At 36.9% G+C, this 23451-nt stretch overlaps 1 protein-coding gene across 47 annotated transcripts in view; it reads right to left on the reverse strand.

The window, feature by feature from the left end:
* MLIP (muscular LMNA interacting protein) overlaps positions 1-9358 on the reverse strand; it is a 313811-nt gene extending 304453 nt beyond the window's left edge. For 19 of the 47 annotated variants that reach the window (XM_070073977.1, XM_070073955.1, XM_070073952.1 and 16 more), the window contains exon 1: positions 9142-9351. In XM_070073977.1, coding sequence (XP_069930078.1) covers positions 9142-9204 — 63 coding nt within the window. In that variant the 5' untranslated portion in view covers positions 9205-9351. Of the gene's footprint in view, positions 1-475; positions 693-8970 lie in introns of those variants that run through there. The other 28 variants (XM_070073972.1, XM_070073963.1, XM_070073950.1 and 25 more) reach the window with 11 other exon arrangements.
* Between the last annotated feature and the right edge of the window lie 14093 nt (positions 9359-23451).

Raw genomic sequence — 23451 nt, forward strand, 5'->3', positions numbered from 1 at the left:
TTTTAGAGAACACAGCTGGGGTGATGTCTTTTCCAGAAGCCACTCATTCAAGGAAACAACCATTCAGTGAGAAAGGAAATGTGTAAAAGGCACTTAAAAATTTTTAGATTATAAATAATGGCAACAGATCGGTAATTAAGCTACAAACATCCTCTAATCAATTTTTTAAAATCACCTCCTTATTTCTATGAAGGTCATGTAGGAAAATGAAACTGACGACTCTAATGTAATTCCATCACTAATATGACAGTCTATTTGTCATTCCCTTAGGGGAACCATACTTGGGAGGCTATGTAATTCTAATTCCCACAATGAGAACCGAGAAAGTATTTCGCTGCATGTACAGCATGTTATAAATGTCACTGAGAAGGCACAGCTCAGTTAAAGCCTGCAATCCATCCATCTCCCATCTGCCATTCACCATCACACAGAGCTCTTTCAAAAGATCCATTCAAACAGTGCGTCTCAGACTTACATTATCAGCAGACACTGCTTTAATTAGCAGTGGTTTTCAAAGGACTGGATGCCTTGATTTTAACCATAAAGTAGAAATCTGGATCCTTATCAGTTTCACTTCTCAACTCTCAGCTCCCCTCCCTGGGTTCTCATAGACACAGCCCTAGTTTTTCTTAAAGGAAGAAAAAAACTGAAAATGGTAGCCAGGGCTTTGCCATTCGGGTGCGTCCATTTTGTCCTCACTTTCGGCAATGCAGAGGGGCTAAAATTAAAGCTGCAAAGGGACTAAGATATCTGTGTCAGGTCCACTGCAGGGGGAGTGAGAACTGGAATGAATAAGAACTAAAGAAGCCACTTTAGGAATAACATTGAAAATGCAGGCTTCATACACTTTTTTCCTCACTTGTTCTTCCTGCCCCTTTGTTTTATGCATTATGAGAAAACAAAACTTTTATTCTGACACTGATACAAAAGCACTGGAATGCAACTTTATTCCACAATTTCATCCATGCCCCAATTCCAGAATCTTTGTTGTTTCTCAGTGAAAGTAAACAAAAGAAAATTCCATTCAATTCCTGAGTACTGAACTGTGAATTTCTAAGCTAAAAGGAAGATTTCATCTAATAACAAGGAATGCTGTTTTAAATTTTGTCAGTGATAATATTAGAAATAGAAAATACTCCAAGGGAGCAAACTGTTGAAATCTTTACTTAATGTATGCTAAACTGATCTTCTGTATATAAAGAGAATCGAAAATGAATCCTCATGTGAATGGAAGGGGAAAGGGAGTGGGAAAGGGGAGGGTTGCGGGTGGGAGGAACGTTATGGGGGGAAGCCATTGTAATCCATAAGCTGTATTTTGGAAATTTATATTCATTAAATAAAAGTTAAAAAAAAGAAAATACTTCAAGGTTCCTACTGTTTTGTAAACAGGCATGACTTGATATTAAAGAATTTCATAAGTCTACAACCAGCAGAGACTTTCCATAGACTACCAGATTTTAGGGGCATAACAATTGCAAAACCAACCCAATCACTTTGTAGGTAAGGAAACCAAAGGTTAACTGATTCACTGAAGGCTGCCCAAATGCAACTTTAACGGTCATACTGGTTTCCTGGACTGAGCTCCAACATGCTTCTCACCACACTAACTGGCACTTAAGGAGATAAATCTTCTTTCCACAAATAAGAAGTCCTCATCACATACATGTATACTATAATGCCCCAACTTTTTCATGTGCATGGATACATCATGCAACTACCCTGACTCACCATTTTTCCAGTCTCACCTTAGTATGCAATTTTGTGCTTTAGGACTTCAAGTCCCATAGCTTGGTAATTTCCCCATTGCTGTCCATCATTGTCACCACCATCACAGCTTCTCACTTTCTTCCTCTTTAGTTTTTAATTTTGTGCTAAAAATTCTTTAGGAATTTTTGTAAAAATTATTTGGTACTGGCTTTATAGAAAGAACACCAGAAAGAAGTTGGCATGGAATTATTTCTTATTCAAAAGAAACTTAAGGGAGGTGGTTAAGACATCGCTTGGAATGCCAGAATATCATATCGGAGTGTCTGGTTTGAGTCCTGGTTCCTCTGCTTATGACTCAGCATCCTGCTAATGTGCATCCTGGGAGACAGCAGGTGATGGTTCAAGTATATGGGTTCCTGCTACCCAATGTGGGAAACCCAGATTGGGTTCCAGGCTTCTGACTTCAGTCTAGTCCAGCCGTGGCTATTGTAGGCACTTAGGGAATGAATCAGCAGATGGAATATTAATCTTTCTCTCTCTCTCTTTCAAATAAAATGAACAATTTTTTCTTAAAAATTTTAATGATATTTAAGAGCAATAATTTAGTTTTTCAGTTTGGTCTACCAAATTGTTAAGATTCATTGTTGCTGACTGCAACTACACATGCTTGGTTAGGGTAAAGGTAGAAATTTATTATTACTTGGAATGCTTGAGGGATGGCTCAGTTCTCATTTTTAGATTGAATTATTTTATTATTTGAAATGCAGAGTTACACAGAGAGAAGAAGGGATGGGGGAGGGAGGGAAGGAGGGAAGGAGGAAGAGGGAGAGGGAGAGGGAGAGGGAGAGGGAGAGGGAGAGGGAGAGGGAGAGGGAGAGGGAGAGGGAGAGGGAGAGGGAGAGGGAGAGGGAGAGGGAGAGGGAGAGGGAGAAATCTTCCATATGCTGGTTCACTCTCCAAATGAACACAATGGCTGGGGCTGGGTCAGGCTGAAGCCAGGAGCCTTGAGCTTCTTTCAGGTCTCCCATGTGGGTTCAGGGACCCAAGGACATTTGGCCATCCTCCACTGGTTTCCTAGGCCTATTAGTAGGAAACTAGACCAGAAGTGGTGCTGCTGGTCTTGAACTGGCACCCATATGTGATACCAGTGTCACAGGCAATGGCTTTACCTACTATGCCACAACATGATCTTAATCAGTGAACTCACTAATAACTGGTACAGAAGGATCAATCCTACAATCTCTTTATTGACTTTTCAGAAAGATCTTGTCTCCCTAAGAATGGAAATAAATTAATCTTACTAAAAATTCATAAATGACACTACATGCAGAAATTCAGAATACACTGGCTCTGAATTCCCTCCATGGGACTTCCAGTTAAGGGGTGCCTATTGAGAAATTTATTGTAAAATTTTGTTCACTATCATCTGTTTTTGAACAACAATTATTTATACACAGTATTTTGATGCCAACTTATTACAGAGCTCTAGCCCTTTTTGAAGAAAAGTGGATAATAAATTCCAAAAATGCTGCTGATGAAGGACAATCTGGGAGATATGCCAAGGAGAGGAGTAGAATTCCCAGTAAGCAGTGCGAACATGTTAGGGAGAGCAGCACAGGCGTGAAGATGCTGGAATGCCCACTATTCCCCACGATAGCATCACTCATAAAAACAAATGTAAGTCAGCAGCTAGGGGAGCTTAGTTTGGAGATAATTTATATCTAACATCAAAATTATAACTCAGACAAAATGGTCATCCAAAGCAAGTTTATTGGCCAAATACAAAATGAATAGTAGAGAAAGGGAAGGATGGTTTCCAAATAAATAATCTAATACCAAAGAAAAGGAAATGCCATTGCTTACTTTCATCTTTCCTTCATTTTGGCCATCACCAAAATTAGCTTGGGAGGCAGTGGATGGATGATGGTTCAAGTTCAAATTCCCAATGCATGGGGCAGGCATGGTGGTGTGTGGGTAAAGCCAATGCCTGTGACACTAGCATCCTATATAGGCACCAATTACTATCTTGGCTACTCCACTTTCCAAGCCAGCTCCCTGCTAACAGCCTGGGAAAGGCAGCAAAGGATGACCCAAGTGCTTGGACCTTGCTATTTATGTGGGAGACATGGAAGAAGCTCTCGACTCCTGGCTTCAGCCTGGTCCAGGCCTGGTTGTTCAGGCCATCTAGGGAGTGAACCAGCAGATGGAGAATCTCTGTCTCTGCCTCTCCCTCTCTCTTTGTAACTCTAACTTTCAAATAAATAAATCAATCTTTAAAAATATCCTAATGCAATCAATTATGATATTAGGATGCATATACCTTCCATAGATCTTCCTCCAGAGCATTACTACTTATTTAATTTATCACTTACTTTATCACATAAAGAAGCCTTGTCAGACAGGATGTTTAAATCATTTGAGACATACTGAAAATAATGTCTAGGTAATGTATCGGGTACACAGGTATGTCAGGGCCTGCTGAGTGCTTGTTACCTACTAATGACTCCATTTAGACAAAATTGGAAAGAAAAATAACTAAACATAATGACAGAATAAAATATATTTCTGTAAGAAATGTGCCATCCTTGTTCCCATTGTTAAATCATTCTGATGAATAATTATGGACTTGCTACCACAAGTCCATGTGAGAAATATGGATGTCTTTGTTTTGTATATTTAGAATATTTCCCAAATTGTAAAATTTAACCATATTAGTTCATAATTTATTTTTTAAAAAATCAAGCATAATAGTAGCCTTAAGAGCTAGTCCTTTCTTCACCATGTGTGTTTCCACAGCAGCCCTTATTACCTTGTCATGTTCAAAAGAGAAGTTCAGAAATGTGTATTTAAAAACAATTTTTTAAATGGTTGGACATGTAGTCTAGTAGTGAAGGCACCAATTGAGATATCCAGGCCCCACACCAGAATGCCGAGGTTTGATACCCAGATCCAGCTCCCAATTCTAGTTCCCAACTTCAGTTCCTAATAATGCAGACCCTGGGAGGCAGTAGGTGACGGCCCAAGTAATTGGGTCCCTAGACACATGTGGGAGACCTGGACTGCAATCCCAGTTCCCAGCTTTTGCATGATCCAACCCTGGACCAGCAGAAATGTGTATCTGAAAATCTTTTGTGTTATTGTTTTCTCTGAGAAATTTCCACCTATTAGTCATTTAAGATGTAACTCTGAAGACATTCATCAACAAAACTCAAACATTATCAGATAACAACAGCAGATATTATAACTGAAGCACTGATCCCAAGGGTTTTTTGGTTTTGCTTTTGTTTTTGTTTTATTGCTACTGGATTTCATCTTACAACTTCATTAATTTTATTTGTATTAATGAATCTATGAATTATTAACTAATTTAAACTTATTTAAAGCTATCATTCACTAGATTATCACAGAATTTTAAAGTGTACATTACTTTGTATTTTACATTTTACCCAATTTTTCACTTTCATTGTATTAAAAACTGATATGAACCCCTTTTTCTGAAATGAAGAATGCTTTATTGTGAGGTCTTAATTTATGTATCATTGAATTTCATTCTCAAATTGACAGTCAAAATTGCTCAAGCATTAAATTTAAAATTTAAATTTATTTGAGGCTCTTTATATCAAATATATATTGATAATAATCTAATTTCAAAAGACATTTTCTTTCTTAATATCAGAGAGCTACCTTTATTCAAGGAAGCACTATTTATGATATTCAGAAATTGACTATTATGTTGAATTTTTCTGCAAAGTTTCAACACAAAATGAGTTATAACACATATTCTTTCATTATTATTTTTGTGATACTGAACATTCTTTATCTGGAAAGATAAAATTATCTCTAGAGGCATATTATGCTGATGCAATAGAAATTATTAGATTTATGCATAAGATCTGCCTGTTCTTATCATCTCTTGAGAAAGAAGCCATTATTACATCAGAATGTCCTGAGGTTCATGACCATTTTTACTATATTAATACATGAATAGCTCCTTCTCATTATGAAACTTTATCTGAAGATAAACCTAAGTGAAATTCTTTGTTGATACATTTAATAACTTCAAAAGAGAGTAGTTGGAGAGCAGTCAGGATTTTTTCCTTTAATTCCACCTGTTTGTTTTATTAAAACATATTAAATAGAAACTAATACTTCGTTGTAAAATTATTCTAGCAGTAACTTTGTATTATAGATAGAAACAATCAGGTTGACTTTATTCCTCTGTGAGTTACTATTCTGGAAATGCAACTCATAAATAAAATAAAACTTAATTCATATGTGAACACCTCACTTCCTAAAGTATGTTCCAGAGAACACAAGTACTTCAGAATATCCACTGTCATTGCATACCCATTAAGATGCATTATGTTGGTAGGGGGTTTAAGAAACACTAGATTAACCTCCAGAGTGTCCCACAGCCTTGAGTATGCCAAAATATAAAATGAGTCGCTCAGGGGAAATAACTGCCTCATGCATTCCTGAATGTTCTTGAGCACAGACCAGAACCACGTTTTGCAGAGAAGTGTAGAAAATCAGAGTTCCTACCATAATTTGGGAAACACATGACAGGTACAACAAAAGGTCCATTCAGCCCAACAGCCATTACTGTGAAACCAAACAAACTGAAACACATTGTCGCAAAATAATTTCTTCACTGCCTCCACTCATCTCCACCGTTTCGCACAAAATTACCTTTAGTGTAATCTACTTTTACAGAACCAAAGACTAAGATATTCAACACAACTTTAATAGCTGACTTTTCAGTATGAAAAGCCTAAGTCTATACTAATTTATTTTTCTTTTTTACATTTGAAAAATTAGGAAAACACTGTCCAATTTATGAAAAATTTCATTTATCATTAGTATACTTATGAAATTTTGAAAGATTTTAGTATCACTCCTTTTTCTTCTGATTATCTATGATGTATGGATGTGAAAGAGGTACCTTCAATTGGTAAGCACCCAAGAATCTTTGTTTTTAATATCAAAGAGCAACAAATTCAGAGCAAAAAACAAATCAATATTTAAAAGTATAAATTCACTCACACAAGATAAAGTAAAATTTATGTTCGATATATAGTAAAGGATCCTGTTTTATTTTTATCTGTCTCTTTGAGTAGAATAAACTGATAAATTTTAAAATTCTATAGACTGTAGATGTTGTTAATATATTTGCAACAGATTTTACTTTAAACGTTTTTCAAATAAAGACAACCATGCATATTATTTAATTGTGTGATATACACTATAACATTATTCATTATAAAGATCCATATGAAAAATATAACTTTAATTTTAAAGATGCATCCTGTAATTCAACATTATATTATTCATATACTTAAATATTTTAATGATAAAATAGCCTCTTTTTAAAACTACCATAAATTTTACTACTTGTAATAAATAATTTTCATAACATAACAAGCGTCACAGAATAAATTTTAAACTACCTTCAGCATTCTAGCTGGTCTTATTGTCTTATATTGGTATTAACACAGAACACAATGTTCCACAAATTGAAGTTTGGGGATGATTATCCACATAAACAGCCAACATGTTTAAAATATGTTTTATCAGAAACTTCAAAGATGTATTATGTATTTTCTAACATTTTAAAATAGAAAATACTGAGCATAAGCTAACCTTTTCTGGATAACACTGCATCATCAGAATTCCTCTGCAGAGAAGTGTCTGACTTATGTAGTCTCATTTGCCTGTACACACAATTGCTACGTGTACTGAACTCTCACGTGTTCTCTCCCTAAGTTAATTGAAGGCTAGCCCTTGGCCTCTGCTCCAGAACCATGTTCATGAGCTTTGTGGTAGCCACTTTCTTAAGGGAAGGCTTTTGCTCATTTCCAGATTCATAGCAGTGTTCAAGGTACATTGTGCATATAGAAGGTTTGACCTTCCAGAAAGTGAGATGGTAATACATCAAATCATTTCAAACAAGAGACCATTTTCATTTTGTGCACTCATCTCATATGCACTATGTTCATTTGCAAAACTTTCTGCAAAGATTGCCAGGAAATACAAATACCATACTAATTCACAGCAACTCCTTATGCATGTATTTTATTTAATTCCTATTTAGTTTTATAAAGTTTATGATCACTAAGCCTTCCCATTCAGCCTACAATAGTTTTCCTTTTGCTTTGAAATGCATTCAACTTTTTCTTTCTTTAAAAATAACCTTTTAACTAAGGTTAAGGCCAAAAACCATTTGAAAATAGGCTAGGGGCTTCTTGTGCATTATAGTTTTCAATACTCACAAATTCCTTCAAATCAGTTATCTCTGTTCCTCATCTTGCAAGAGTGACCTGACTCAGAAAGGTTAAATAAAATTTGATTGTCTTACACGTAGAAGTTTGGAGTGAGAATTGTGACCTGAAATACCCAGTTAATTCTATAGAAGAGTATAGCTGTTCAAAATAGCCAAAAAGCAAGATAGCGTTTGTGTGGCTATTACATGATGGGACAATCACACAGAGCAAAGGTCCACAGCTGACATTCAAAATGATCACCTGAATCCTTTAAGAAAAGCTTATATTTTACCCAATGCATTTCTTTAAGTCCTTAAGATATGAAAACACAACCGAGAATGGTTCTTTTTCATTTTCCAAGATTTACTATCATTAATACTGCATAAACCTCAACTTCAGATATCCAGAATAATGTTTTTCCATGAATTCAGCCTTTCTATATTCTGTATGGCTTTACTTCTGGCAATTTGTAATGTTATGAAAATTAGTTACACCCAATTTAATATTATCTCTGAAGCCACGGAAAATTTACAAACATAAGGAACCATCTATACCCATCAGATGAACTACCAACAGCACAACCTAGTTATAGCACATTTTATGGTTGAGCAAATATGTGACTATGTCTATTCCATGACATTGAATTGCTTAGCATCAAGCTAAAGTTACTATTCAACTTCTGTAGCAAAAACAAGTGAAAAACTTTCTGGAAAATTAACTTTATCTCCATGACAAATGTTTATAAAAATTACTCCATACAACTTTCTAGTATTCTATAATACTTGTGTATTTTCCTCGACACATAATCTCAATATCTCCAAGAAAAATTGAACTTTGAATCCTCCATAAGCCTCATATCAATCAATAAAACAAGCGTCCATTGTTGATATGATCACAACAAGTGCTCAAAATAAATGGATTCCAGTTTTTAAAATGGAAATAAACAAAATCATTTAACTAAATCAAATTCGTCCACATTCTAGTAATGAAATTTTATACATACCTTATTACATTTTTTCAGGAAAGCACATGAAACTCAAAGATTTCAAAGTTATTGACCACCAAAACACAAAAATATAGTCTGACTAGTACAGCTTTTCCAATCTGTGACAGCTGCTCTTTTACCCTGCCAATTACATTAGAAATCGTGCATGCTAAATCTCGCATGCCTTACCGTCAGTTTCTCCTCTAAATTCTTGTCTAATAAACTTCCTTTTTCATGCTTTTCAAATTCCATGTTGGAAGAGAATGAAGAGAGAAGGGGAGAAAGAGAGAGAGAGAAATGTAGAGAGGTTAAGATTTTGTCTAGAAAACAATTTGACGTGCTTACATGTTAGATGTCACAGGACATTCCAAATTGTGAGAGCCTAGGACACTATCAGAAAGCCCTGGCGATAATTTCTGGTTAGCTAGTGTTTCCATTTATAGATGTTCAAACCCCATAAACAGAGCACTGAAGAGAAGTCAGGCAGCTGGCCTTAGGTAATGATAAATGTCACAAGATATAAAAGCAAATGCCTCAACAGAACATTCCAACAGGTTAGTTTCCCTGAACCAAGAGAAATATATGTGACAAAAACCTACCATCAAAGAATTCATTAGTAGCTGTTGGAGCAGAATAAAATATACTCTAGAATAGATACCTCATAAATCAGTTTAAAAGGACAAATGTGATAGTCATATAACAAATATGAATCAGTCAGTCTAGTTCTTGCATCCTAGGAGTGCAGGCATGTATTTACTACATTGTAGATCAAAAAGAAAAGTCTCTTAAAGAAAAAGAGAAAAAAGATAATTAATTAAAACTATAAAGGCACACAACCCATATATTCAAGGGGTGTTGCCAATTGAAAAGTTGGCAATGTTTAGAAACACCATGAAATAAAAGTGGTATTTTCTTTTTCCCAAAACTAATTTTATTCTTCATTATCCTGGCTTTCCCACTGGGAATGAAGTTATGACATAGGAGATGGAAATTCATTTTTCCAAATGGAAGAAATGTTTCCAGAATTATTTGGAAACTGTTACATGTCTTAAAGAAAATGAATTGTGTACCCTCTTGGTAAGTTACTCCCCTTGTGTTTTGTATTAATATGAGGAAGGCATACAGATATGTGGAAGGCAATAAAAAACTAAAAAAGGCTTTCAGAGTAAACTAAGACTAATCTCTACAGTGGCTTAGCCTTTTTCCCTATTTATAACATCCTTTTAACACCTATTTTTGACCTTAACTCAAATTCCCTGTCAATTTTTCCTTCATTTCTTAAGAAAATATTTTAGAAAATATGTTGTGAGACTGTCCTTTAGAGTGATTGTAACTCATTCTCTGTTGCCAGGCAGGGTTGCTCTGGAGTTTATTCTGGATCATGATGGAGAGGTTGAGGACTTTGGAAGTGAGGCATTTAGTAGAAAATAAACCTGGCCCTGCTTCAGGATGATGAAATCAGAAACCCCCTATTACACTCAGGGGCAAAAGGGGATTCCTCTTTGGTTCAACTCTGAATTTCAGAGATGGAATAAAACATGCTAGCTATTGCTTTAACACGTAGGAAAATAAAAGCCTTAAATGTTTATTGGCGTGCAAGATTATATGTTCAACACAAGACAATTGTTGAAATTTTCTGTGATTGGAATTTTCAAAATATCTCTAGAAAAAAAAATAGAGTCATGTTGTGGCCACAAAAGGAAGCCCAGTTCTTACTCAGCATGCTAGTTGAATACTGGAAGATAAACTGAGTAACCCATTTAGGAAAAAAAAATGGGGTACTAATGGTGTGTGGAGTTGGGAGATAAGCAGATGATACTTATATGAAAGGAATGTGTTGACAGTGGCAGAGAGGAAAAGGTTTAGTTCAGCAAAGCACCTATGTTGAATGAAGATTTTCCTGGAGGAAGATAGTTTTTTAAATAATAAAGAAAACAATAAAGGAAAATAATAATAAAATTGAGAGATACAATCCCTGGATTTCTGCCATATATGAACTCACAATTTGGCATAACTATATATAAGTAAGATAATAGTACTCTTAGCACACTTCTATAGCATTTACATGTGCTAAGTATTGCTTTAAGGCTTTCCATACATTATCTCAATTAATTCCCAAAACTACTCTAGAATTTGGATTCTATTTTCCCCATTTTTATGGACTGAATTATAGTATTCCAAAATTCAAATGTTGAAATCCTAATCCTCCAATATCCCCGAATGTGACTGTATTCAGAGACAGTGGTATTAATACGTATTAAGTATGGTATTAGGTCAGTGGGAGGTGCTCTAATCTGATATGATCGGTCTCCTTCTGAGAAAAGAAAATGAGCACTCACAGAAGGAAGACAATATGAACAGTCCCTGAGAGAATGGCCAACCTACAATCAAGGAAGTGGAACTCACAAGATTACAGCCCTGCTGACACTGTGACCTTGGCCTGTGTCCTCCAGAACTGTGAGGAAATCAATTTCTATTATTTAACCCACCCATCTTATGTTATTTGTCTTGGCAGCCCTATCAAACTAAGACTCATCTCAGATATTCTCCCTCATATGTGGAAGCAAAATAAAACATTTTAAACCAACTCGATATGAACACAGAGTGTTGATTACTAGAGACTGGGGTGGGGGAGGTGAGAAGGATAGAGGGAGTTTGGATTAAAATAAACAGGGAAGTGGGGTATGGTTTATAGATTGCAACAAATACACTATTTTAAAATGTTAATGGGGAACCTGGGTATGGGAGCTTTTTGCAAGTCTTCACATTTTTGCTTTGTATATTTAAAACTATTCTAAAATAAAAAGCTTTTAAAAGAATAAGACACAGCTAGGCTAGTAATAAGTGGTAATCAAGTACTTTAGCCTAAGCTCCCACCTAACTCCCCTGAACAAATAATTTTATCACAGGTAAAATCAGGAAAATAGTTAAATCACACTGGTACTGTATGGTAAATACTATCTATGACATTAATTTTCAGAAATATGTTCAAACATCATAGAAATGATTTAGTGACAGTAGTTTTTCATTATTTAAAAAAAAAGTGTGCAAAGCTAGCTCTCATCCACTTGTAGGTTAAACAGAAAAGGGACTGGATCACATTGGTCTCCTTTCTGTTTCTCAGTCATAACAGACATGTTTTATGCTCAAAGGTTCTTCCTGAAGTCTCCTCCCCACTCCCCATAATTACAGGCTCCCTTATCACATGGTCCTGGTCTCCCTCCTCAAAGGCTCCATCTAAAATAGCAAACCCATGTCCTTCCCCCTAACCATGTGCTAATTCCTTCTTTATGGTTCTTACCACCTTGGTATTGAATTATTCACATTATATTTAACTTTACTCATATCTACTTATTTGTAGTTTGTCTTCCCTAAAAGAGTATAAGCATCAAATTGTGCTTTAGTCATCATTTTATCCTGAACAAATAAAATGTTTTCTTGGAACACAGCTAAATTAATACTTATAATTGAAACAGGGCAAGGAGGAAAAGAATAAAAGAAAAAAGCAAAGAAGGAAGGTAAAATCAAGGTAGAGAGGGTAGGAGAGAAAGTAAGGAAGGAAATGTGTCAAATGGGCAGGCCTTAAGATATTTAATACTTTATTATTATAATACTTTTGAGAGGAAGCAGAATAAAATATATATTTACCCAGCATAAATCATAGTACCATATTAACTGTCCAAGAGGCAGATCTCACTCAAACAATTAACTATGTTTTAGAGCAAAGAAAAATAAATGAACTTAGGCAGAGTGAATATTGGATTTGTTTGCAGATTCTGCCATTTTCCAGTTGGGTCACCTCAATCAAATTACTTCTCAAGAATTTCAGCTCCCTTTCCAATAAGTGGGAGGATGATACAAACAAAATAATAAAAATGAAGTGTGATAATATATGCAAAGAACTTAATATAGAACTTAAGTACATCAAGCAGTACGTAGTAAAAGTATACACCATTTTTTCCCTGGGCTACCTGACATCCATCTAAAAAGCATTAGTTTGAAGATAGTTCCAAAATATTAACAAATGTGTCACAAGTTAACAAAGAGAATAGGTGAAAATATTAGCAAATCTTTTACGTGATAAGGAACTTGTATCCAGAACATATAGAAAACCTTTACAAATCAACAATAAAAAGACAAATAACCTAATTTAAAAATAGACAAAAAATTTACTTCCTCTCCAAAGAAGACAAACAGGAGTGGGATTTGGCCCAGTAGTGAAGACCCTGCTTGGGATCTCTGCATCCCACGTTGTAGTGCCTGAGTTCAAGTCCTGATTCTTCTCCTAATTCCATCTTCATACTAATGCACATCCTGCCAGTGAGCAGGTGATAGCTCAAGTATTTGGGTCTTTGCCACCCATGTGAGAGAACAGGATTGAGATCTAAGCCCCCGACTTCATTCTCTCTCCCCACCACTTTCTACCTCAAATAAAGAAAGAAAAAAATGGCCAAAAAGTACTTGAAAAGCTGTTCAGCATCCTAGTGTTGAGCACAAAGTAATAACAGGAGATCACACTTCATACCAACTAGTATAATTTAAGTTTTTAAAAAGTAGATAACAGTAAGTATTGGTAACTATGTGGAAAATGTGGAACCCTCATACATTGCTGGTGGGATTGTAAAGTGACACAATCACTTTAGAAAACAGAGTGGCAGTTACTCAAAATGTTATGCATAGAATTGCCATATATCCTAGCAATTCTACTTCTAGGCATGTATGAATACCCAGGGGAAGTGAAAATATATATCCAGACAAAAAGCTCTAAATAAGTGTCTATGACAACATAACTCATAACTGTCAAAATGTAAAAGAAAATACACATACATATATTTCACTATTTATGCATTAATATGTATTTGTATTCAGCAATAATAAAAAGATAAAATATTGATAAAAATGCATGAAGCTTGAAAAGATAATAAATGAAAAAATGCTATTCATGAAAGGACATACATTATATCATCCACTTACCTAAATGTCCAGAATAGGCAAATCCATGGAATCAGAAAGACGATCTGAGATTTCTAGAAATGAGAGGAAATTGGTAATGGGAGCGACTGTTAGAGGGTATAGGGTTTCTGTTTTGGATGATGAAAATGTTTTAAAATTAGATAGTACTGATGATTGTGCAACTTTGGAAATACACTAAAAACCACTGAACTGTATGTATAATATGAAAAAGTGAATTTCACATGAACTGTACTTCACTAAAACTCTTAGTTTCTAAAAAATTAACAGAGAAGGTGGAGATAGAATCTAGCTAAGATGCTGTAGTAATCGCCCCACAGAGGAACTAAACTGAACAGCTATTCATGCATAAGTCACCTTCAGAACAGTCAAGAAGTCAAGTAGGAAATGACAGTGCCTGATTTAGCATAAGAAAAGACATGTTGAAGAAGGCAGGAAATAACTACCAGATCACCACTCCCCCAGCTCCAAGTAGCATGGCTCAGACAGAGGCACCTTCCATCTGGGGGAAGAGAAGGACTAAAGATCATACCTGAGACTTCAATTTCAGTGCCAGACCTGCTACAGTGAAACCTACAGTTGGACAGGGCCCCACTGTTTCTGCCCCCAGAGGCCTGCCTTCATCATTCCACCCCCAGCTCACATGAAATTCACTTTTTCAACCTGGACATCAGCAGACATCAAAGCAAGACTCCATATACTTGGGAGTATGGTGGGGAAGTGCTTTGAAGCGGCACGCTGCATCAGGCACAGACTTGAGCCTCACTGGAATGGACTCATTTAGGCCTATATTACCACCACCATAGTATAAGCCTAGTACACACTCAAAAATAGCACAGGACCTTCCCCATGACTGACAGACTCAGGTACAACCCAGGTTAGAGTCAGTTTGGCTGGCCAAGAGACTGCCTACACCACTTTGCCCCCAATCATGGGTAGGCTGCATGAAAAAATATTCCAGCCACTGGAGGGAAAAACTGAGGTAGGATTACATCTTTGATATCGGAAAATTATCACCAGACACCTACTGATGATCGCTATTCCCAGGTCAGTGCCTGAGGACAGAAATCCTGGAACTGAACTGGCCCCAAGTGAAGAAGAACGGTTCCATTTGATTGGACTAATATCCAGGCCAGCATCACCTGTAATTGGTTGCAACAGCATTAGACCATAATTTCACATGAGCTGCTGCTGTTAACCCAAAGCAAAGTGGGCCATGGCCCTACTAGCTGCTGCCCTAGTCCTCACAATCCTAGCCACGGTAGACTGAAGGCTGGCACTCTTGTGACCCTAGACCTTGTTACACAAGCTGCTACCAAGGCCTAAGCATCTGAGTCTGAGAGGAGGGCAAAGGATCTACTGAGTCTGAAAGGAGCATCCCAATGCCCCATACCGTTGCCATTAATCATGGTGGAAGAAGAAATGGGGTAAGTATACTTCAGTATCCAACTGGAAATAAATCCAAAATAGCCTCCCAAACAGGGAGCTGAAGTTAAATCTTTAGGAGGAAAAAAAGCCTTTTACCACTAAAGATACTGGTTAAAATAATAGAAACAGGGTCCTGCTCTGTGGCATAATGGGTAGGGCCGCCACCTGCAGTGCCAGCATCCCATATGGGCACTGGTTTGTATCACAGGTGCTCCACTTCCGATCCAGCTCTCTGCTCAGGGCTGGGAAAGCAGCAGAAGATGGCCCGAGTCCTTGGACCCCTGCACACATGTGGGAGACCTGGAAGAAGCTCCTGGCTCCTAGCATCGTATTGGTGCAGCTCCGGCCATTGTGACTATCTTGGGGGTGAACCAGCAGATGGAAGACCCCTATCTCTCTCTCTCTCTCTCTCTCTCTCTCTCTCTTTCCCTCTCTCTGTCTCTATGCCCCTGCTCCTGCCCCCGCCTCTGCCTCTCTGTAACTCTGCCTTTCAAATAAATAAATAAATCTTTTTTAAAAAAAGTAATAGAAACAACTACTCTGCCAAGTGTGCAAATACCATACAGGGACATGGAAAGTATTAAAAAGCAAGGCAGGCCGGCGCCGTGGCTCAGTAGGCTAATCCTCCGCCTGTGGCGCCGGCACATGGGGTTCTAGTCCCGGTCGGGGCGCCGGATTCTGTCCTGGTTGCCCCTCTTCCAGGCCAGCTCTCTGCTGTGGCCAGGGAGTGCAGTGGAGGATGGCCCAAGTGCTTGGGCCCTGCACCCCATGGGAGACCAGGAGAAGCACCTGGCTCCTGCCATCGGATCAGCGCGCTGCACTGGCCGCAGTGCGCTAGCCGCGGCGGCCATTGGATGGTGAACCAATGGCAAAAGGAAGACCTTTCTCTCTGTCTGTCTCTCTCTCACTGTCCACTCTGCCTGTCCAAAAAAAAAAAAAAAAAAAAAAAGGCAAGGCAATATCATGTCTCAAAGCAATATAACAATACTTTAGTAACTGATTCCCAAGAAAAGGAAATTGATAAAATGTCCGACAAAGAATTCAAAAGAATGGTTACAAGGATGCTCAAGGAGGTATAAGAAAATATAGACAGGCCATCAGAAAAACAATGCATGTCATGGATAAGAAATTCAGCAAGGAAAAAGAGAGATCTTGAAAAAGAACAATACAGAAATCTTGGAAATGAAACATTCAATAAATGAAAATAAAAAGTACAGTTGATAGCATCAACAAAAGACTAGCTTAAGCAGAATAAAGAGTATCTGAACTTAAAAACAGTTCTTTTGAAATATCTCAGTCTGACAAAAAAGGGAAGAAAAAAATTAAAAATAATTACACAAGGCCAGCATCATGGTATAGCAGGTTAAAGCAGCTGCCTGAGATGCAGGTATCCTATATGGGCATCTGTTCAACACTCAGCTGTTCGAATTCCAATCCAGTTCCCTGCTAATGCACCTGGGAAAGCAATGGAAGACAGCCCAAGTGCTTGGGCCCCTGTCCCCAGGTAGGCAACTTGGAAAAATCTCCTGGCTTTGGTTTGGCCCAGCCCCAACCATTGCAGCCATTTGGGGAGTGAACCAACAGATGGAGGATGTCTTTCTCTCTTCCTCTTTCTCTCTATCTCTCTCTCTCTCTCTCTCTCTCTGTCAGCCTTCCGAATAAATAAATAAATCTTTTAAAAAAGAAATAGCCTCTGATATAACACAAAAAGTATATGAAATATTCAAATTTCTGCAGACATAGAAAGGCTTAGAAAACCCATACAATGACAAAATAGCTGAGAATTTCCCCAATCCGGAGAAAGATATGGACATTCAGGTACAGGAGGCTCATAGGATCCCACATAGACACAACCAGAAATATCCTTACCATCAAACATTACAGTCAAACTTCCAAAGATAATTCTAAAATTTGCAAGAGAAAAGTGACAATCACTTTTAAGAGAATCTCTATTAGAGCAAAAGCAGAGGAAAGAATGGAATGAGATATTACAAGTCCTGAAAGAAAATGACTGGGGCCAGTACTTAGCAGATAAAGCTGCTGCCTGCAGTGTCAGCATCCCATGTGGGCGCTGGTTCAAATCCCAGATGCTTCACTTTCAATCCAGCTCTCTGCTATGGCCTGGGAAAGCAGTAGAAGATGGCCCAAGTCCTTGGGCCCCTGCACCCATGTGGGAGACCCAGAAGAAACTCCTGGATCCTGGCTTCTGGCCATTGTGGCCAATTGGGGAGTGAACCAGTGAATGGGAGAGCTCGCTTGCTCTCTCTCTCTCTCTCTCTCTCTCTTTCTCTCTCTGCCTCTCCTTCTCTCTGAGAAGGAAATACATTTTATTTAAAAAAAAAAAAAGGAAGAAAATGACTAGCAACCAAGAACATTTTACACAGCAAAGTTAACTTTCATAATGAAGGAGAAATGCTTTCCAAAACAAGCAACAGTTGGGAGACTTCATCACTCCCAGATCAGTCTTACAAAATATGCTTAAGAAAATTCTATGTACAGAAGTAAAGGAAAAATAACGTTTATCATGAAAACAAGAGAAAGCATAAAATCCACCAGAAACAAAACAAAGGATATTCCAAACAGAAAAAGATATTTAAAAGATAGAACTCTCTTGCTTAACAATAATAACCTTAAATGTAAATGTATTAAGCTCCCCATTTTAAAAAAATACAAATTTGCTGAGTGAATTAAAAAATAAGACCCTATGATACATTGCCTACAAAAAATTTCATTTCAGCAGTGAATGCATGAACAGACAGAAAGTAAGCCAAAAAAGGCAGGAAGAGTCACAGTCATGAGACAAAATAGGCTCTAAGACCAAAACTGTAAAAAGGGAAAAAGAAAGAAAGTCACTATATCATGATCAAAGGATCAATTCAACAAGAACTTATGACAATTGCAAATGCAAATGAAGCTAATGAAAGTGTACCCAATTCTATTTTTAAAAATAACTCTAAAGGAATAGTGAGGGATTTCAAAACCCCACTTCCATCAATGCAAAGATTATCCAGACAAAAAAAAATCAACAACAGAACCTCAGAGTTATACTACAAAATACACTGAATGTTTCTAACAGAAATTTATAGAATATTCCAACCAATAGTTACAGAATATAAATTCTTTCTATCAGCAGGTGAACCATTCTCTGGGATGGGCCACACATTAAGGAATAAAAGAAGACTCAATGAAATTTAAAAAAATGAAATCATGTATTTTTTCTAAACACAATGGAATAAACCTAGAAATCATCAATAAAAGAAACTCTTAAATTTATACATATACATGGAGACTGAAGAATGAGTCACTGAAGAAATAGAAAAGGAAATTTAGAATATTCTGGGAACTAACAAAAATGAAAACACAATACAGCAAAATTTACAGGATACAGAACAAGCATTACTAACAAGAAATTATATACTTATGAATATCTACCACAAAAAATAAAAAGATAGCAAATAGATAATGTATCTATAGACCTAAAAATATAAAAACAATCTAAATAAAATTGAATAGAATGAAATAATAAAGATGACAGCAGAGATAAGTGAAACAGAAACTTAAGAAACACTTCAAAATATCAATGAAATGTACCGGGTTTTTTTCTGAAAATATGAGCAAAATTTATATTCAATTAAATTAAAGAAAGAAGAGAGAATATACAAAAAAATAATATCAGAGATGAAAAATTGTTATTCCAACTGAGCCTAACAAAACTCAAAGAATCTTCAGAGACTATTATGAACAATTATTTGCCCAAAATTGGAAAACCTAAAAGAAATAGATAAATTTTTGGATATATACCACTTACCAAAATTGAATCATGAAGACAGAAAACCTAAATATACTAATAACAAGTGAGTACATTGAAACAGTATTAAAATTCTGCCAACAAGGAAAAACATAGGACTATGTGGCCTCAGGGCTAAATTCCATCAAACTTTTAAGAAAGAATTAACACTAATTTTTCACAAACTATTCCTTTAAAAATGAAGCAAAGGGAATTCTTAATTCAGTCTACAAACCCAGCACTACCTCGATGTCAAAACCAGACAGAAGGACTGTTCCTACTATACCCAATTTGCTTAGAGTTTTCATCATGAAAGGGTGTTGTATTTTATCAAATGCTTTCTCAGCGTCTTGAGATAATCATATGGTTTTTCTTCGTCAGTTTGTTAACGTGGTGTATCACATTGATTGATTTGCAAACACTGAACCATCCCTGCGTACCAGGGATAAATCCCACTTGGTCTGGGTGGATGATCTTTCTGATGTGTTGTTGCATTCTATTGGCAAGAATTTTATTGAGGATTTTTGCATCTTTGTCCATCAGGGATATTGGTCTGTAATTTTCTTTCAATGCTGCATCTTTTTCTGGCTTAGGGATTAAGGTGATGCTGGCTTCATAGAAAGAATTTGGGAGGATTCCCTCTTTTTCGATTGTTCTGAATAGTTTGAGAAGAATTGGAGTTAGTTCTTCTTTAAATGTCTGGTAGAATTCAGCAGTGAATCCATCTGGATCTGGGCTTTTCTTTGTTGGGAGGGCCTTTATTACTGATTCAATTTCTGTCTCAGTTATGTGTCTGTTTAGGTTTTCTATGTCATCATGGTTCAATTTAGGTAGGTTGCATGTGTCCAGGGATCTATCCATTTCTGATAGGTTTCCCTGTTTGCTGGCATACAACTCTTTGTAGTAATTTCTGACGATTCTTTTTATTTCTGTGGTGTCTGTTGTTACATTCCCTTTTTCATCTCCAATTTTATTTATTTGGGTCTTTTCTCTTCTTTTTTTAGTTAGTTGGGCCAATGGGGTGTCAATTTTGTTTATTTTTTTAAAAAAAACAGCTCCTTGTTTGGCTGATCTTTTGTAATTTTTTTTGGATTCAATCCTGTTGATTTCTTCTCTGATTTTAATTATTTCTCTTCTCCTACTAGTTTTGGGTCTGGTTTGCTGCAGATTTTTGTAAATCCTTGAGATGAATTGAAAGCTCATTTATTTGGTGCCTTTCCAATTTCTTGATGTAGGCACCTATTGCTATAAACTTTCCTCTTAACACTGCTTTTGCTGTATCCCATAAGTTTTGATATGTTGTGCTGTTATCCTCATTTACTTTCAGAAAGTTTTTGATTTCTCTTTTGATTTCTTAAATGACCCACTGTTCATTCAGGAGCATGTTGTTCAGTTTCCATGTGTTTGCATATGTTCTAGGGATTCCTGAGTTGCTAATTTCCAACTTCATTCCACTGTGGTCTGAGAAGCTGCATGGTATGATTCCAATTCTTTCGAATTTGTTGAGACTTGCTTTATGGCCTAGTATGTGGTCAATCCTAAAGTTGCTTCCATGTACTGCTGAGAAGAATGTAAATTCTTTAAGTGTAGGATGAAAAGTTCTGTAGATATCTGTTAGATCTATTTGGGCTATGATGTCGATTAAATCTATTTTTTCCTTGTTGATCTTCTGAGCAGTTGATCTGTCTATTTCTGAGAGTAGAGTATTGAAGTCCCCCAATACTATTGTATTGGAGTCTAAATCTCCCTTTAAGTTCCTTAACATATCTTTTAAATAAACCGGTGCCCTGTAATTAGGTGCATATACATTTATAATAGTTACATCTTCCTGTTGAATTGATCCCTTAATCATTATATAGTGCCCATCTTTGTCTCTCTTAACAGTTGTTGTGTTAAAGTTTATTTTGTTTGATATTAAGATGGCTACACCAGCTCTTTTTTGGTTTCTGTTGGCATGAAATATCTTTTTCCAACCTTTCACTTTCAGTCTGCATGCATCTTTGTTGGAAAGATGTGTTTCTTATAAGCAGCAAATAGATGGGTTTTGTTCCTTAATCCATTCAGCCAGTCTGTATATTTTAACTGGAGAGTTGAGGCCATTAACATTCAATGTGACTATTGATAAGTAGTAACTTTGCCCTGCCATTTTCCCAAAGAACGCTGGAGAAACCCTGCAAGATATAGGCACAGGCAAAGACTTCTTGGAAAAGACCCTGGCACGAGCAGTCAAAGCCAAAATTAACAATTGGGATTACATCAAATTGAGAAGTTTCTGTACTGCAAAAGGAACAGTCGTGAAAGTGAAGAGGCAACCAACAAAATGGGGAAAAAAAATTTGCAAACTATGCAATAGATAAAGGATTAATAACCAGAATGTACAAAGAGATTAAGAAAGTCCACAACAACAAAACAAATTGAAGAAGACACAAAGAAATGGAAACAATTCCCATGTTCACAGATTGGAAGAATTAATATTGTTAGAATGTCCATATTATTCAAAGCATTTGGCAGATTCAATGCAATATCCATCAAAGCACCAATAACATTTTTCACGAATCTAAATACAACCATCCTCAAATTCATAGGAAAACACAGAAAACCCAGATAGCCAAAGCAAACTTGACCATAAAGAACATAGCTGGAGGCTCTGTATCACAGTAGCAGAGTTCAAGATATGCTACTGAGATATTATAACCCAATAACATGGTACTGGCATAAAAACAGACACAGAGAGCAATGCTACAGAGTAGAGATTTTAGAGATTATTCCACATATCTACAGAGAGCTGATCTTTGACAAAGTTACCAAAAACATATACTGGATAAAGAACTCCTTTTGATAAATAGTACTGGAGAAAATGGATATCCATGTACATAAGACTGAAGATTGACTGCCCCACCACCACCTCCTATCTCAGTTGCTACACAAAAATCAACTCAAAATGGATCAAAGATACAATTGTAAGACTTGAAACTATGAAACTACTGAAAGAAAAAATGGGGAAAACATCTCAAAATATTGGCATAGGCAGTAATTCTTCAGGTAAGACCCAAAAATCACAGTCAATTAAAGGAAAAATAAAGAAATCAGATTATATCAAACTAACAAGCTTCTACACAGCAAAACAGAGTAATGAGGCAATTTAAAGACTTGGCAAAAATATTACATCTAAAAAGGATTAATATACAAAATATTAAAAAAGTGACTCATAAAGCCCGTAACAAAAAAAGTAAAAGCAATTCAGTTAAGAAATTGGGGAAGTATCTGAATAGACATTTCTCAGAAGAAATACAAATGGCCAAAAAATATACAAAAAGATGCTCAACATTGCTAGCTATCATAGAAATGCAACTAAAAACACAGTGATATTTCATCTCACTCAAGTTAGAATTACTATTATCTGAAAATGAAAAGATAACAAATGCTGGTGAGGTTTTGGACAAAAAAGGTACCCTACTAGTATTGTCCATGGGAATTTTAGGGGTCTTATTTCAAACTTCTGCATGTAGAAATCCAATTTTCTGAACACTATCTATTGAAGATACTGTCCTTTCTGCAATGAAGGTTTTTAGCATATTTGTCAAAGATAAACTGGCTGCAGATGTGTGAATTTATTTCCAGATTTACTATTTTTTTCTATTGGTTAACATATCTATTTTTTATTTATTTACTTTTATTTTTTATTTTTTGACAGGCAGAATGGACAGAGAGAAAGGTCTCCCTTTACCGTTGGTTCAACATCCAATGGCCGCCATGGCCAGCGCGCTACGGCTGGTGCACCACGCTGATCCAAAGCCAGGAGCCAGGTGCTTATCCTGGTCTCCCATGGGGTGCAGGGCCCAAGCACTTGGGCTATCCTCCACTGCACTCCCGGGCCATAGCAGAGAGCTGGCCTGGAAGAGGGGCAACCAGGACAGAATCCGGAGCCCCGACCGGAACTAGAATCTGGTGTGCCAGCGCCGCAAGGTGGAGGATTAGCCTATTGAGCCACGGCGCCAGCCAACATATCTATTTTTTTTAAACAGTAACATGCTGGGGTCAGCACTGTGGCACAGTGGGTAAAGCCGCCAACTGCATTGCCGGAATCCCATATGGGCGCTGGTTCAAGATCTGGCTGTTCCACTTTCAATCCAGCTCTATGCTATGGCCTGGGAAAGCAGTAGAAGACAGCCCAAGGCCTTGTGCCCCTGCACCCACTTTGGAGACCAGGAAGAAGCTCCTGGCTTCTGGCTTCAGATAGGCACAGCTCCAGCCATTGTGGCCAACTGGGGAGTGAACCAGCAAATGGAAGACCTCTCTCTCTCTCCCTCTCT

The sequence above is a fragment of the Oryctolagus cuniculus genome, chromosome 5 (assembly GCF_964237555.1).
Source record: "Oryctolagus cuniculus chromosome 5, mOryCun1.1, whole genome shotgun sequence".
Taxonomy (NCBI): Eukaryota; Metazoa; Chordata; class Mammalia; order Lagomorpha; family Leporidae; genus Oryctolagus; species Oryctolagus cuniculus.